Raw genomic sequence first — 17,605 nt, 5'->3', positions numbered from 1 at the left:
GAGACTACTGTTCACTCTTTCCTTCCTAAGACTCTCTCCTTTCCAGGGGTCTGTGGCTACCTTATCTCCTAGTTCTTTCACTGACCATTCCTTCTCAATGTGTTTTATAATCTCTTCTATTGGCCCTTCAAACATTGGCACTCCTTACATTTCAATTCTTTGTCTAATATTTATTCTCTCACTACACGTATTCCATAGGCAAGAATATTTACTCACATTGTCTTAAACACCATCTCTATGCTGTTGACGTCAACACTATTTCTCTAATCCTTCTTCTCTGACCTCAGATGTTTCACAGGCATATCTATGTTAACTTGTTGTAAACTGAGTTTCTCCTCTCCCTCACCCTTATGTATCTCGGTAAATGGCAATCTCATCCTTCTAATTGCTCAAATTAAAAAAAAAAAATCTTGAAGTTACCCATGACTCCTCTCTCTCTACAACATTTCACATGTGATTTGTCAGCAAATCCTGTTGGCTCTGACTTCAAAATATATTTAGAATGTGACCACTTCTTACCATCTCCACTATTACTACCCTCATGCAAGATACAACCATTTTTGATTGCATTACTGAAACAGCTTCCTAATCAGTCTCCTTCCTTCTACCCTTATATCCACACAGCATCCAGAATAGTCCTGTTAAACATAAGTCAAATAGTGTTATTTCTCTGGTCAAAAACCTCCTTATATCTTACTCAGATAGAGCAAAGTCGCAAAGTACTTCCAATGGATTCTAAGGACATATTGGAATCTACTCAGCTTCCCTTCTCTATTTTCTTTCTGACTCCATCTTCTTGGGTTTTTTGTTTTTGTTTTTGTTTTGTTTGTTTTTGTTTTTGTTTAATCCTTTCTAGCTAATCAGGCCTCCTTTTTGTACTTTGAACATGATAGGCACACTTCTGCTTCAGGGATAATATACTTACCATTTCCTCAGTGTAAAATGCTTTTCCCTCAGATATCTGAATGAAATCACTCCTTTATTTCCTATGGATCTCTGCTCAAAAGTTGTCTTCTCAGTGAGGTCTTCCTATATTTAGAATTGGAAAACCACTTTCCAACCCTTCCTATTCCCCTTCTCTGCTTTATTTTTCTTCTTAATGCCCATTACCATCTAACATACTATGTATTTTACTCATTTTAAATACTGTTTTTCTACTTCTTTTAGAATGTAAATTCCATGAGGGTTGTATCTCTAGGCCCAAAAATAGTAACTGGCAGGGGCACTTGGGTGGCTCAGTCTGTTAAGCATCTGACTCTTGATTTCGGCTCAGGTCATGATCTCATGGTTCATGAATTCAAGCCCCACGTTGGGCTCTGCACTGATAGCATAGGGCCTGCTTGGGATTCTCGCTCTCCTTCTCTCTCTGCCCCTCCCCCACTTGCACTTGTTCTCTCTTTCTCTCTCTAAATAAATAAATAAAATAAATTTAAAAATAAAAAATAAAATAGTACCTGGCAAATAGTAGTTACTCAATACATATTGGTTGAATGAATATCAATTAGTCAATTAATTAATAAATGAAATTTGGGCTTTAGATCAAGAGTCAGGAAATTACAGCCCATAGGCCTGCTCCCTGTTTTGTAAATAGAGTTTTATTGGAATACTCATTTGTTTACATGCTTTTCCAATACAAAGGTAGAGTTGAACAGTTGTGAAAGATTTCTATGATCTGTGAAGCCTGAAACATTTACCATATTGTTCTTTAAGAAAAGTTTGTTACTCTTTACTTTATATAGTCAACTACTTCCTAGATAATGCCTTCTGGATATCCTTCAGGAATCTCAAGTCCAACCTGCCCCTAATTAAGTTTTTTTCCCCATCTTTCCCAAAACTTTAACATTCTGTATTTTTATATGTATGAAGGACAGTCCCATCCATCCAGTCAGCCACATCAGAAATCCATAATTCAGACATCTTCCTCTCCCACAATTTCCATTTCCAATAACTAAGTCTTATACTTTTCCCTCTCTATTCTTTTTCCCACCACCCTGAGTCAGACTGCAGTTGTTTATTGCTCTCACTATGACACTACCCTCCCTCTCTGTGATCTCTCTTTCACACCACAGTCAAGATAATGCCTTCCAAATGTAAGTCTGTCCATCATACTATTCTACTTTTATGAAATGCTTTCCCAAGCTTGCAGGAACAATTCCAAACATTCCAAACTCCTCAACTAGGCAGAGTTTAGTCCTCTTAGGACCTGGCCCCTGTCTGCCTCTAATTACATCTCTGGCCACTGCTATTTTCATTTCATGTTCCAACAATACCAAATTACTTGAAGTTTTAGGCCCTTGGGCCTTTGTTCACACTGGGTCATCTCCTCGAAAATTCCTTTTCCTATTTTCCTTTATTTCCACCTTCAGTATTAACATAAGCTGTACTTCTCTGAAAGTACCCATCCTTGACAATCCCAAAGTGCCCTCTATGCCCAACAATATCACTGTTCAAAAATTATGGGTGAGGCAGCACTGATTAAGGATTAAGTGATTAAGGATTTCTAAGCTACTTGGATTTAAACCCCAGCTCTGTTATTAGCTAAATGACCTTGGACATGTGTCTGTCACATAGTACAGGTTTATTATCATCTTCACATTTTAGCTGAAAAAATGACTATCATAGAAGTTGTTTGATGTAACACAGATAATATAACAGAAAGTGCCAGCTGTTATCCAATATACATTCTCTCATTTTTCTTTTAGCACAAGAACTAAAGTCTTATCTTGGCATATGAGTGTCCAAAATAAAAACTACACTTCTCTAATTCACTTATAGCCAGATGTGACCAGGGAACTAAATTCTGAAATGGTAAATAAAAGTGGTATATGGGGCTTCCAGGTCATGGGCTTAATGGAAAGGTTTGAATCCTTCACTTGACTTTCTTTCAACCTTTTCAAATGATATAACACAGAAGGTATTTGGCCATGTAGATGAAGCAGCACATTAGAGATGGCAGAACAATAAGAAAGAAAGAAGGAACCTGAGTTTCTGCTCATGTCAAATCACCATACCAGCCCTGAAACACTTCACTGGACTATTCCACAATCAAATAATAAGTGTCTCTTTTGTTGGAGCCATTGTGTTTGTATGTGGAGTCTTAGAGGCCTACCTGTATCCCACCAAATACAGCTAGTAAGTAGCAGAGCTTGGATTTAAACTGTGGATGCTATCTGGGTTATATTATTAGCCCCCTACCCTGCAAAAAGTTTTTATTGAATTATGTTTTTCTAGGATGGTACTGGCTGCTAGAAAGCTTAGAGGTTGATGATGGGCCATCTGTAACAAGTGTACAGGACTTGTCAATAAATATTTCTTGTCTAGCCTCATTCCTGGGTACATTTTCTGTCTCTATCCTTATTTCTCCTTTTCCATTTGACCTAATTATTATGTACAGTACTTCATATTTTACATGCCATATAAAATATACAACCCTAAATTTTTTTGAAATGAAATAAGGTTTAAATAAGTATTAGTATTGCTTTATTTATGGTTTCGTTGTACATGCACCACTTTTATATCTATCATTTTCATTTGTTTATATGGCTATCACCATATTACACTGTTAGCTCCATACAGGCATGAATAGTTTTTGTTTTTTCTTCTTCTATATCGTCTAGCCTGGTGCCTAATAATAATTATAGAATTGAGCAATATTTTCTAAATGAATGAATTTCACAGTGTGAGAAATGTTATTAAATGCAATTGTGTCAAAATGGAATTTCCTTCCATTATCAATTTGAGCCAGGGAGGGAGACACAACTCTAAAAGGTGCCTAGGGGAAAGTGTCACATGTTTGGAGAAGTGATGGTGAGAACAGGGAATGCATACCTTGACAAAGTGCTCAATTAGGATTTCCACCACGATGTTCTGGAATTTGATGTTCATCATGGCAGCAACAGTGTCCTCCTGAGCTCTCATCAGAGTGGGCCCAAAGATCACCCCCATGTTAGAGGGGGTCATAAGATTATCTTTGCTGTGCTCACATACACTGCCAAAAGAGAAAGAAAATGATTAATAAGACTTTCTCCAAGACCCCTTGTAACCAACCAAGACTGTGTTAGGTGATATAGGGGGTAAGAGAAATTAAATAGTAAGGAAAAAAAGGAGAGTCCAAAATATATATGAGAATAAAATACTACAAAAGAAGCAAGTAGCAAAGAATAAAAGTTAGTATATAATTAGGGGCCAAAGTGAGACACATCTAACTTAGTAGCACTGTACGAGTTAAGAGAAGGAGGGTGGGCAGCTATAGTTAGAAAGTATTTGGAAAGACAGGAGAAAAGCAAGACAGCATTCCAGGCAAGAAGTACAGCATGTATAAAGCACATATAAAAAACAATAAAGCACATAGATAAATGTATACCAGCTTCGCCAGCCAGGAATCTAGCATTTTCCCCACCCCTAGTTTGAAAGCAAAAAACTCTAAGGGCTGGAAGGGATACTTTTTTTTTCCAGTATATGAAGTTTATTGTCAAATTGGTTTCCATACAACACCCAGTGCTCATCCCAAAAGGTGCCCTCCTCAATACCCATCACCCACCCTCCCCTCCCTCCCACCCCCCATCAACCCTCAGTTTGTTTTCAGTTTTTAAGAGTCTCTTATGCTTTGGCTCTCTACCACTCTGACCTCTTTTTTTATTCTTCCCTTCCCCCATGGGTTTCTGTTAAGTTTCTCAGGATCCACATAAGAGTGAAACCATATGGTATCTGTCTTTCTCTGTATGGCTTATTTCACTTAGCATAACACTCTCCAGTTCCATCCACGTGGCTACAAAGGGCCATATTTCATTCTTTCTCATTGCCACGTAGTACTCCATTGTGTATATAAACCACAATTTTTTTATCCATTGATCAGTTGATGGACATTTAGGCTCTTTCCATAATTTGGCTATTGTTGACAGTGCTGCTATAAACACTGGGGTACAAGTGCCCCTATGCATCAGCACTCTTGTATCCCTTGGGTAAATTCCTAGCAGTGCTAGTGCTGGGTCATAGGGTAGGTCTATTTTTAATTTTCTGAGGAACCTCCACACTGTTTTCCAGAGTGGCTGCACCAATTTGCATTCTCACCAACAGTGCAAGAGGGTTACCGTTTCTCCACATCCTCTCCAGAATCTATAGTCTCCTGATTTGTTCTGATTTGTTCATTTTGGCCACTCTGACTGGTGTGAGGTGATACCTGAGTGTGGTTTTGATTTATATTTCCCTGATGAGGGGCGACGTTGAGCATCTTTTCATGTGCCTGTTGGCCATCCGGATGTCTTCTTTAGAGAAGTGTCTATTCATGTTTTCTGCCCATTTCTTCACTGGCTTATTTGTTTTTCGGGTGTGGAGTTTGGTGAGCTCTTTATAGATTTTGGATACTAGCCCTTTGTCTGATATGTCATTTGCAAATATCTTTTCCCATTCCGTTGGTTGCCTTTTAGTTTTGTTGGTTGTTTCCTTTGCTGTGCAGAAGCTTTTTATTGGAAGGGATACTTTAAACTAGCCCTTTATCACTGTCCTCATTTTACAGATGAAATCACACACACACACGCACACACACACACACACCAAAACAAACAAACAAAAGAAACAAAAACAAAAAGAAAACAAAACAAAGAGCTCCAAAGAAGGAAAGGGATTTCCCTGAAATCACCATCAGTCTCATCAGAGTAGAGCCTGTAATCACTAATGTTCTAATCCCTAGTCACTCTCCTTCCTTAAATTCTCTTTAGGGGTTTCCTATCATTTATAGGATAGGACCAACTCTTCAAAGTTGCAACTTGATGCCTGTTTCTAATCCCAATGCACAGCTTGGACTCTGAAGCTGATCTGGGTTTGAATCCTAACACTACCACATAGCTGTGCAACAGTGTTAGTAACCGAACCTCTCTGGAATTCAATTTTTCCACATGCAAAAATAGTATCCACCTTAGAGGGAAGTTGCATAGAGCTAAATTGCTTTAGCATGGTATCCTGGAAATACTGCATCAGAAAGATCTGATGTTATTGTTACCTCTACAGGAGGCTCCATTCAGGCTGTGCTGACCTTTGACACTCTTGATATATTACACTGCTTAGATTAACAACATGGCTGTACCATGTTGTTACATGCCACTCCTTCTGCTTAGAATGTCTCCTTCTTCCTGGATCTAAAGAATGTCTATCCTTTGAGATACACTTCAGATGACATATCCTTCAGAGCTGTCACAGCCCATTTTCTTCTTGATTGATACCATTGGCAAGAAAGTATGTTATGATTTTCTGTTTTTTTTTTTTATCTGCCTCCTTTACTAGGTGGTAAACAACTTCCAAGTGTGTGTGACTCATACACATCAGGTGCCAATTAATTATTTTTCATGGAAATGAATGCTTCTAGTGCTTTTTCAAATACTACTGGAGGAACCAAATGAAAGATGAACAGCTGTTTGGTCAGTTTGGCTGTGGGGTGGGGAGGTAAGGCTATGAGACAACCCACCACAAACACTAATTTTCAAAACTCCCTGCTCAGGTAAAGACCCCTGAGAGGTTGACCCCATCAACAGGTTCTTGTTACTAACTGGGTAATTGGGAGGGACAGAATCCTTAGACAAATCCTAATGTTAAGCCAATGACAAAGGCTGGTGAAATTCACATGATGATGAACAGCAACAATGCATAGGCATTTGTTATTGCTGGGCTGGCTATGGGTCCCTTTTAACAGTTTAAATATTTCTACAATTAACCCTTATTTTTTTATTTTTTTTTTACATTTGTTTATTTTTGAGAGACAGAGAGAGAGACAGAGTGTAAGCAGGGAAGGGGCAGAGAGAGAGGGAGACACAGAATCAGAAGCAGGCTCCAGGCTCCGAGCTGTCAGCAAAGAGCCTGACGCAGGGCTCAAAACCACAAACTGTGAGATCATGACCTGAGCCGAAGTCGGACGCTTAACTGACTGAGCCACCCAGGTGCCCCAATTAACCCTTATTTAATGACAGAATTTTTTGAAATGTTAAAATGGAAAAACAACTCTATACAGCCACCAAGAGATACAGAATGGCTAAACCACTAGTAGCAAGGCAAGGACACTCCTGAGAAGATAGCCTCCAACATGTGTGAGTGCTTATCTCCTTATGTGAGCTTTGAAAGGAAATGACTTTGGTTGAAGGTGCCAAAGCTTGCTTAATCCTCCCAACTCCAAAAAAGGCAGAGTGTTTTATCTCTGAAGCCTAGGTTCATAGAAGGTAAAGCACTTAATCAAGATCACAGAGTTTGTGAATACATGAAAATACAGGGATTCAAACCTATATTTGTTTGGCCACAAGTCTTACAGTCATTCTATTGCCTCCCACTGCCTGCTTAATTCCTCTCAAGAAATCAAAACCCGTCTGGGGGCCCCTTTAAGCTAAAACCACCTTCTATGTCTCTAAGGGAGGTTGCTGGTGATGTGGGAAACAAAGGGAAATGAAAAATTAAATTTCCTTACTGCATATTGACAAGTCCTTGAAACAGGCAGAGTGATATTCCTCTAGGAACTGAGCGGCTTCAATGATGATATGTTGCTCAGGGAAAAAGGCAATCTTAGCTTAACATTATCCTGACCCCCCAAGGACACTGTAAATCTACTTTAACATATAAAAATTCCTTTGGAATCTTCCTGTATCTCTACCCCCCAAGATATATGTTAGTAAACATCCTCCAAGCATATGGCCCACTGATATACATCTTAAGGGTCTCCTGACTGAATTTTTACTAAACAATAATGAATGACCTTTTCCTAACAGCAGCTAGCCCCTCAAGGTCCTGGAAACCTTGTTTCCAAAATACCTTAGAGACTTATGCTATCCCTGACCCCCCTCCCAACCTGAAGGTACATAATCACTCACTGTTCACAACCCCAGTGCAGCTATTTCTGTCCACAGGTCCTGTCCCTGTGCTTTAATAAAATCACCTTTTTCCACCAAAGACATCTTAAGAATTCTTTTTTTGCACCAAAGACGTCTCAAGAATTCTTTGTGGTCATCAGATCCAGACTCCCACCACTCCAAAACCCCATCACTGGTATCCCATTTAGGACATTCTTTTACTTCTTGGCCTTCTTATGATAGGAAAAGATAGGATAAAATAGGCAGAGAGGGAAAGATTAGGACCTGAGGTCCCTGGGTGGGGAAAAACAAATTTTGGAACAATTCTAGGAATGTCTAACTGCAGCAAAACCCCTCAGATATAAGGTCCCTCTTAAGAATGTAACAGATACCACCTACTCCCTCTCATGTTCCCCCCAGGAATTTGACAATCAACATACATAACTAAAAAAAGTAAACCATAAAACTTATGTTATATGAGGGACAGTCTGACCAGTCTGACTCCTCACACAATAGAACTGAACCAATCAGGAATGGACAACCCAACACCTAGAGTTGTCAAGCCAATAACGATGAGACCTGAGAAGAAAGGGGGAAGGGAAGGGAGGTGACCAGAACCCTATAAAACAAGGACATCCCCTCTCTATAAAGACAGTTTTAATAATATTCTTCTTTCCTAATGTTATACCCTAATAAACTTTGGCCTGCTGCTCATTTTGTGTTCACCTCTTCATTCTTCGAAGTGGCGAGACAATGAACCCTGGGTATTGACATAAAAAATCCCACAACACTATAAGATTTGGAAGATAACCTATTTCTGGGTAGATTTCTTTGCATTTGACATATTTCCTTTGATTATACATTTTGAGAACCATTAAGGGGCATAAGTCACACCCCAAACCATAAGATGAATAAAACCAAAAGGGCACTGTGAGTAGTGAATTAGGTAGGAGTTTGTGATATGATTTGACAGCAAATAAACCTTAAATTCTCTAGTCCACATGGACTAAAAACAATGGGTACAAATTCTTGAACATCAATTTTTTTTTAAAAAGTGGATATCAGAGGGAAGTTGTAAGAAGCTTCCAGTTGAGGGAAAAATAATTTTGATTTGAGAGTCTATAAAATAGAACAACCTTATGATCCAGCAATCCCATTTCTGGAAATATATCCTGATGAGACAAAAACTCTCTAAAGGCCTATATACAAGGGAAGCCATTTTAGATTTCTTATTTAGCATGAATGTACATAAACTTTGTTAAAATCAGAAGCCTGATTTATGGCTTACCACACATACATTGTACACTTGCTTTCTGAATGAGTAGCATAAAGGAAAACCATCTTGTCCTTGAGATATTGGTCAATGTTCCTACTCCCTATGATGAGGAGAACAAAGGCAAGAAAAACATAGATAAAATTAAATTTTCTTACAACTTGCAGCCCATTGATAAATGCCTGAGACATGCAGAGTGTGAAATTCCTCAAGAAACTCAGGGCTGACTTAATCTTGATGTTCTGCTAGAGACTAAAAGCAACCTTAGCTTGACAATAGTCAGACCTCCAGGATCCTGTAAGTCTTCTTTAACATATGGAAATCATTTTAGAGACTTCCCTTATTCCTACCGCCCAACTTGAAAGTATATAGCCAATCAATCCTCACAGTCACAGTGCATCTCTTCCTGCCTGGGGGTCTTGTCCCATGCTTTAATGAAAACACCTTTTTGCACTGAAAATGTCTCAAGAATTCTTTCTTGACCATTTGCTCAGTGGCCCTACATCACCTGTATTCATGATAAAACTCATGATTCCTGCCTATCTTCAAAATATATAATATTTTGAGCTTTTATAAGATGTAAAAAACTATATAGCCTTGTAAAAACTGTTAATTTCCTGGAGCACTTTCTTCCTTGTGAAGACTGTTTCCTGAGCAACTGTCCTTATCTTGGGCTCAAATAAAACTCTATTTCTACTTCTGGAGATTCCTTTTTTAAAGTTTATTTATTTATTTTGAGGGGGGGTTACACACATAGTGGGGAGAGACAGAGAGAGAGAGGGAGAGAATCCCAAGCAGTTTCCATGCTTGTGCTGAGCCCAATGCAGGTCTCATGACCTGAGCTGAAACCAAGAGTCAGACGCTTACACTGACTGAGCCACCCAGGCGCCCCTACATTTAGAGATTCTAAAATGTTTGTTCATTTTGCATAGACAATCCAAATGAAATTAAATCACTATCTCAAAAAGATATCTGCACTCCCATTGCAGCATTATTCACAATAGCCAATATTTGGGAGCAACCTAAGTGTCCAACAATAGACAAATAGGTAAATATATACATACAATGGAATGTTTATCAGCCTTAAAAAGGAAGCAAATTCTGCCATTTGCTACAACATGGATGCACCTAGAAAACATGTTAAGTGAAATAATCCATCCACAGAAAGACAAAATTATCTTGCTTATATGCGGAATCCAAAAATAGTCAAACATAGAAACAGAGAGTAGAATGGTGGTTTCCAGGAGCTGCGGGAGGGGGAAATGGGGACATGGTGGTCAAGAGGTGCAATGTTTCAGTTATATAAGATGATTAAGTTCTGGAGATCTAATGTATAGCAATGCGAATAGAATTAACAATACTGTATTGTACACTTGAAATTTGCTAAGAGGGTAAATCTTATGTGTTATCACTACAACAAGAAGAAAGTGAAATTATGTGAGTTGATAGATGTTGTTGTGGCAACCATTTCATAACATATATATATATACACACACACACACACACACACACACACACACCAACCATCAAGTTGTATATGTATCTTAAATATATATAATTTTATTTATAATTTCATATATAAATTTTATTTGTCAATTATATGTCAGTAAATATGGAAATCATAAAAACTGAAGAAGTTCATTAAAGCTGGTTTCATCACTTATGTGCTGTGTGAATTTTGGCATATCTTTTTCTATCCTTAGATATCTATTCTCTCATCTGTAAAATGAGCAAGTTATTAGGTGAACTAAAGAGGCTTCAAGATCTGCCATCTAATGAATCTAAGAAAGCTGTATCTTGAAAGTAATGGGGAAAAAAGAAAGCCACACATTATGTATCTACTGTTGGAAGAACACAGGACAATGTATAAAGTGTGCTTGTCTTCCCCACTCTATACACCACCACCACCACCATCACCAAAAACCCAAAACAAAAAAAGCACACACAAAAGAAAACCCCAAAACCAAATATCTCAAAAAAAAAATAAATAAATAAAAGAACTGTAATCAGAGCAAGCCTCTTGATCCAACCATAGCAAACTTTGAAAAACAAATGATCTGTTTCCGTTAATCAAGAAATTACAAGAAAAAAAAGATGAAGAAACTTTTATATTGGGAACATGGTAAAAACATAGAAGCCCTATCCTATATTGTATTAAGACTTGGCCTCTGTGTTCATTAGCCCTCTAAGTGCTTATGATATACGCAAAAGCTTCAGAACTACTGCTATAGATTGGGGGTCATCAAACTACGGCTGTTGAGCCAAATGTAACCTACTATCTGTTTTGGTAAATAAAGTTTTATTGGAGCATAGCTCTGCCCATTTGTTCACATATTATCAATGGATACTTTAGTACTGCAAAGGTAGAACTGAGTAGTTGTGACAGCATCTATATAATTCACAAAGCCTAAAATATGTACAATCTAATCCTTTGTGGAAAACATTTTCTGACCTCTGTTAAAGATTAAAATAGGTTTAAAAAACATTTCAATAGATACTATGTATGTATAATATTTGCATCCTGATTCAAGGAAAAACCACATGACATATTTGAGACTACTGGAAATTTGAACACAGAATAAATAATAATATTAAGTAATTATTACTAACTTATGTTTAGGCATGATAATTATATTGTATTTATATGTAAAAATAGTTTTTATTATTTCAATATACATGCTAAAATAGTTATGGATGAAATAATATGATGTCTTGGATTTACTTCAAAATAATACAGGGGAAGGTGGGTAGAGATATAGATGAAACAAGATTGGCCACATCAGTTGGCCACAAAAGTTGATAACTTTTGAAGCTGGGTGATAGACACATGAGGGTTCCTTACACTATTTATTCTATTTCTGTGTACACTTGAAATTTTGCATAATAAAAAAGAATTTTTAAGAGACAAGATACTAATAGAGGGAGAGAGTGAGTCAGTGTCTGTCACAAAGTGAGCAGTTTCCATGGGTGCCCTTAAGGCTAGATAGGTTTGGTTTCCTGTATTGATGTTATATTACCTGTAAATTTTTTGCTTTACTTTACTTTTTATTTTCATTTCATTTCTTTTCATTTTTCAACTGTAATTTACTTTAAAAATACTTCAACACAGTGAGTGCAATGTCCTGAATTTCATCAATGTCATCAATTGCAACCACATCATCATTTTATGGGTCACTAAGTATGAAAAACAATGTTTATTGTCAAATTATATAATATCGTAAAACATTTTAATAGAACCTAAACTCAACAATGAACATCATTTAACCAAAAGACTACAAAATGAGTGGCTATGACCAAATTCATGCATGTAAAGGTTACGACATTATATCAAAACTGCTCTGCTGCCTGACAACAGTAATTTTAAGAAACTATTGATTCTTTTTTAAAAATGTTTTAAAAATATTTTTAATGTTTATTTTTTGTGAGAGAGAGAGAGAGAGAAAGAGAGAGAGAGACAGACAGAATGAAAGTGGGGTGGGGCAGAGAGAGAGGGCGACACAGAATCCGAGGCAGGCTTTGAGCTGTCATCACAGAGCCCAATGCGGGGCTTGAACTCACGAAGTGCAAGATCATGACTTGAGCCAAAGTCAGATGCTTAACTGACTGAGTCACCCAAGTGCCCCAATAAACTATTGATTCTAAGATGCATTTGGAATTCAGGTTACAACTAGAAAAAAAGTGCCCCTTAGAATTGATAAAATTTGATATATGTTTGTTAGTTTTCATGCATACTCTAGGATAGGTTAGTGTAGTATTATAATTGTAAATACATGCTTACATACAGTAGGAGTGATTGATTACTATTTTAAAAACTCTAATCAGAAGGCAGAGGGATTACTATAAGCTTTAGACAACTGCACCTCCAATCAACACCAGAGGCTTTTTAAATTAGCATGATTGATGGTAAAGTGATTTTTCATTGCTTAGATGTGTCAAGATACTATATATGGAGTGACTACAAATATTGTATGGACACTACCAAACTTGCATAGATAGGTTAGAAGAATAGAGCAATGGTCAATCATAACATCAGTAGGGTGGACCAACAAATATGCATCTTCAAATGTGATATACCATATGGGATACAACACTGCCTATTATATGTTCTAGTCAAAAAATAGTTAATTTGAATTCAACTAGTCTTTAAATATAATCTCTACTTTAGCAGAAATAAAGGAGATATGGGAATAAGCTGAACAATATGACACTAAAGAAAGTAGACACAAGTAGTAAGGCTCTGAAGGAAAAATGGTGGATCTAGTCTTATCAATAAGCCGAAGTCGGGGGGCATCGGGAAGATGGCGGCGTAGGAGGACGCTGGGCTCACCGCGCGTCCTGCTGATCACTTAGATTCCACCTACACCTGCCTAAATAACCCAGAAAACCGCCAGAGGATTAGCAGAACAGAGTCACCGGACCCAAGTGCAGACGAGAGGCCCACGGAAGAGGGTAGGAAGGGCGGAGACGCGGTGCGCGCTCCACGGACTGGCGGGAGGGAGCCGGGGCGGAGGGGCGGCTCGCCAGCCAAGCAGAGCCCCCGAGTCCGGCTTGCAAAAGCGGAGGGGCCTGACGGACTGTGTTCCGACAGCAAGCGCGACTTAGCGTCTGGGAGGTCATAAGTTAACAGCTCTGCTCAGAAAGCGGGAAGGCTGGAGGACAAAGGGAGGGTGAGCTGCGGAGCCCCTGGACGACAGAGCTCAGTTTGGCGGGGAACAAAGGCGCTCTCCAGCGCCATCTCCCCCGCCCATCCCCCAGCCAAAATCCCAAAGGGAACCGGCTCCGGCCAGGGAAATTGCTCGCTCCGCGCGAACACCCAACTCTGTGCTTCTGCGGAGCCAGCGATCTGACTCCCTCCGGCTGCACAGGGCCCCTCCTGAAGTGGATCACCTAAGGAGAAGCTAGCTAAGCCTGCCCCCCCCTGCCGCCGTGCACCTTGCCTTCCCACCCCAGCTAATACGCCAGATCCCCAGCATCACAAGCCTGGCAGTGTGCAAGTAGCCCAGACGGGCCACGCCACCCCACAGTGAATCCCGCCCCTAGGAGAGGGGAAGAGAAGGCACACACAAGTCTGACTGTGGCCCCAGCGGTGGGCTGGGGGCAGACATCAGGTCGGACTGCGGCCCCGCCCACCAACTCCAGTTATACACCACAGCACAGGGGAAGTGCCCTGCAGGCCCTCACCACACCAGGGACTATCCAAAATGACCAAGCGGAAGAATTCCCCTCACAAGAATCTCCAGGAAATAACAACAGCTAATGAGCTGATCAAAAAGGATTTAAATAATATAACAGAAAGTGAATTTAGAATAATAGTCATAAAATTAATCGCTGGGCTGGAAAACAGCATACAGGACAGCAGAGAATCTCTTGCTACAGACATCAGGGGACTAAGGAACAGTCACGAGGAGCTGAAAAACGCTTTAAAGGAAATGGAAAACAAAATGCAAACCACCACGGCTCGGATGGAAGAGGCAGAGGAGAGAATAGGTGAACTAGAAGATAAAGTTATGGAAAAAGAGGAAGCTGAGAAAAAGAGAGAGAAAAAAATCCAGGAGTATGAGGGGAAAATTAGAGAACTAAGTGATACACTAAAAAGAAATAATATACGCATAATTGGTATCCCAGAGGAGGAAGAGAGAGGGAAAGGTGCTGAAGGGGTACTTGAAGAAATCATAGCTGAGAACTTCCCTGAACTGGGGAAGGAAAAAGACATTGAAATCCAAGAGGCACAGAGAACTCCCTTCAGACGTAACTTGAATCGATCTTCTGCACGACATATCATAGTGAAACTGGCAAAATACAAGGATAAAGAGAAAATTCTGAAAGCAGCAAGGGGTAAACGTGCCCTCACATATAAAGGGAGACCTATAAGACTCGTGACTGATCTCTCTTTTGAAACTTGGCAGGCCAGAAAGAATTGGCACGAGATTTTCAGGGTGCTAGACAGCAAAAATATGCAGCCGAGAATCCTTTATCCAGCAAGTCTGTCATTTAGAATAGAAGGAGAGATAAAGGTCTTCCCAAACAAACAAAAACTGAAGGAATTTGTCACCACTAAACCAGCCCTACAAGAGATCCTAAGGGGGACCCTGTGAGACAAAGTACCAGAGACATCACTACAAGCATAAAACATACACACATCACAATGACTCTAAACCCGTATCTTTCTATAATAACACTGAATGTAAATGGATTAAATGCGCCAACCAAAAGACATAGGGTATCAGAATGGATAAAAAAACAAGACCCATCTATTTGCTGTCTACAAGAGACTCATTTTAGACCTGAGGACACCTTTAGATTCAGAGTGAGGGGATGGAGAACTATTTATCATGCTACTGGAAGCCAGAAGAAAGCTGGAGTAGCCATACTTATATCAGACAAACTAGACTTTAAATTAAAGGCTGTAACAAGAGATGAAGAAGGACATTATATAATAGTTACAGGGTCTATCCATCAGGAAGAGCTAACAATTATAAATGTCTATGCGCCGAATACCGGAGCCCCCAAATATATAAAACAATTACTCATAAACAGAAGCAACCTTATTGATAAGAATGTGGTAATTGCTGGGGACTTTAACACCCCACTTACAGAAATGGATAGATCATCTAGACACACGGTCAATAAAGAAACAAGGGCCCTGAATGAGACACTGGATCAGATGGACTTGACAGATATATTTAGAACTCTGCATCCCAAAGCAACAGAATATACTTTCTTCTCGAGTGCACATGGAACATTCTCCAAGATAGATCATATACTGGGTCACAAAACAGCCCTTCATAAGTATACAAGAATTGAAATCATACCATGCATACTTTCAGACCACAATGCTATGAAGCTTGAAATCAACCACAGGAAAAAGTCTGGAAAACCTCCAAAAGCGTGGAGGTTAAAGAACACCCTACTAACGAATGAGTGGGTCAACCAGGCAATTAGAGAAGAACTCAAAAAATATATGGAAACAAACGAAAATGAAAATACAACAATCCAAACGCTTTGGGACGCAGCGAAGGCAGTCCTGAGAGGAAAATACATTGCAATCCAGGCCTATCTCAAGAAACAAGAAAAATCGCAAATACAAAATCTAACAGCACACCTAAAGGAAATAGAAGCAGAACAGCAAAGGCAGCCTAAACCCAGCAGAAGAAGAGAAATAATAAAGATCAGAGCAGAAATAAACAATATAGAATCTAAAAAAAACTGTAGAGCAGATCAACGAAACCAAAAGTTGGTTTTTTGAAAAAATAAACAAAATTGACAAACCTCTAGCCAGGCTTCTCAAAAAGAAAAGGGAGATGACCCAAATAGATAAAATCATGAATGAAAATGGAATGATTACAACCAATCCCTCAGAGATACAAACAATTATCAGGGAATACTATGAAGAATTATATGCCAACAAATTGGACAACCTGGAAGAAATGGACAAATTCCTAAACACCCACACTCTTCCAAAACTCAATCAGGAGGAAATAGAAAGCTTGAACAGACCCATAACCAGCGAAGATATTGAATCGGTTATCAAAAATCTCCCAACAAATAAGAGTCCAGGACCAGATGGCTTCCCAGGGGAGTTCTACCAGACGTTTAAAGCAGAGATAATACCTATCCTTCTCAAGCTATTCCAAGAAATAGAAAGGGAAGGAAAACTTCCAGACTCATTCTATGAAGCCAGTATTACTTTGATTCCTAAACCAGACAGAGACCCAGTAAAAAAAGAGAACTACAAGCCAATATCCCTGATGAATATGGATGCCAAAATTCTCAATAAGATACTAGCAAATCGAATTCAACAGCATATAAAAAGAATTATTCACCATGATCAAGTGGGATTCATTCCTGGGATGCAGGGCTGGTTCAACATTCGCAAATCAATCAACGTGATACATCACATTAACAAAAAAAAAGAGAAGAACCATATGATCCTGTCAATCGATGCAGAAAGGCCTTTGACAAAATCCAGCACCCTTTCTTAATAAAAACCCTTGAGAAAGTCGGGATAGAAGGAACATACTTAAAGATCATAAAAGCCATTTATGAAAAGCCCACAGCTAACATCATCCTCAACGGGGAAAAACTGAGAGCTTTTTCCCTGAGATCAGGAACACGACAGGGATGCCCACTCTCACCATTGTTGTTTAACATAGTGCTGGAAGTTCTAGCATCAGCAATCAGACAACAAAAGGAAATCAAAGGCATCAAAATTGGCAAAGATGAAGTCAAGCTTTCGCTTTTTGCAGATGACATGATATTATACATGGAAAATCCGATAGACTCCACCAAGGGTCTGCTAGAACTGATACATGAATTCAGCAAAGTTGCAGGATACAAAATCAATGTACAGAAATCAGTTGCATTCTTATACACTAACAATGAAGCAACAGAAAGACAAATAAAGAAACTGATCCCATTCACAATTGCACCAAGAAGCATAAAATACCTAGGAATAAATCTAACCAAAGATGTAAAGGATCTGTATGCTGAAAACTATAGAAAGCTT

The 17,605-nt window shown here is 39.0% G+C and overlaps 1 protein-coding gene across 1 annotated transcript in view; it reads right to left on the bottom strand.

Moving 5' to 3' along the window:
- OPHN1 (oligophrenin 1) overlaps positions 1-17,605 on the bottom strand; it is a 593,683-nt gene that overhangs the window by 136,485 nt on the left and 439,593 nt on the right. The window contains exon 19 of the mRNA XM_047092574.1: positions 3,829-3,988. Within this exon, the coding sequence (XP_046948530.1) occupies positions 3,829-3,988 (160 nt within the window). The remainder of the gene's footprint in view (positions 1-3,828; positions 3,989-17,605) is intronic.

Source organism: Lynx rufus, unplaced genomic scaffold, assembly GCF_022079265.1.
Source record: "Lynx rufus isolate CCGP_SWC_20201006 ecotype Redwood Valley unplaced genomic scaffold, mLynRuf1.p SCAF_30, whole genome shotgun sequence".
Taxonomy (NCBI): Eukaryota; Metazoa; Chordata; class Mammalia; order Carnivora; family Felidae; genus Lynx; species Lynx rufus.
Note: the sequence above shows the minus strand (reverse complement) of the source record. Positions and strands in the feature narration are given on the sequence as shown.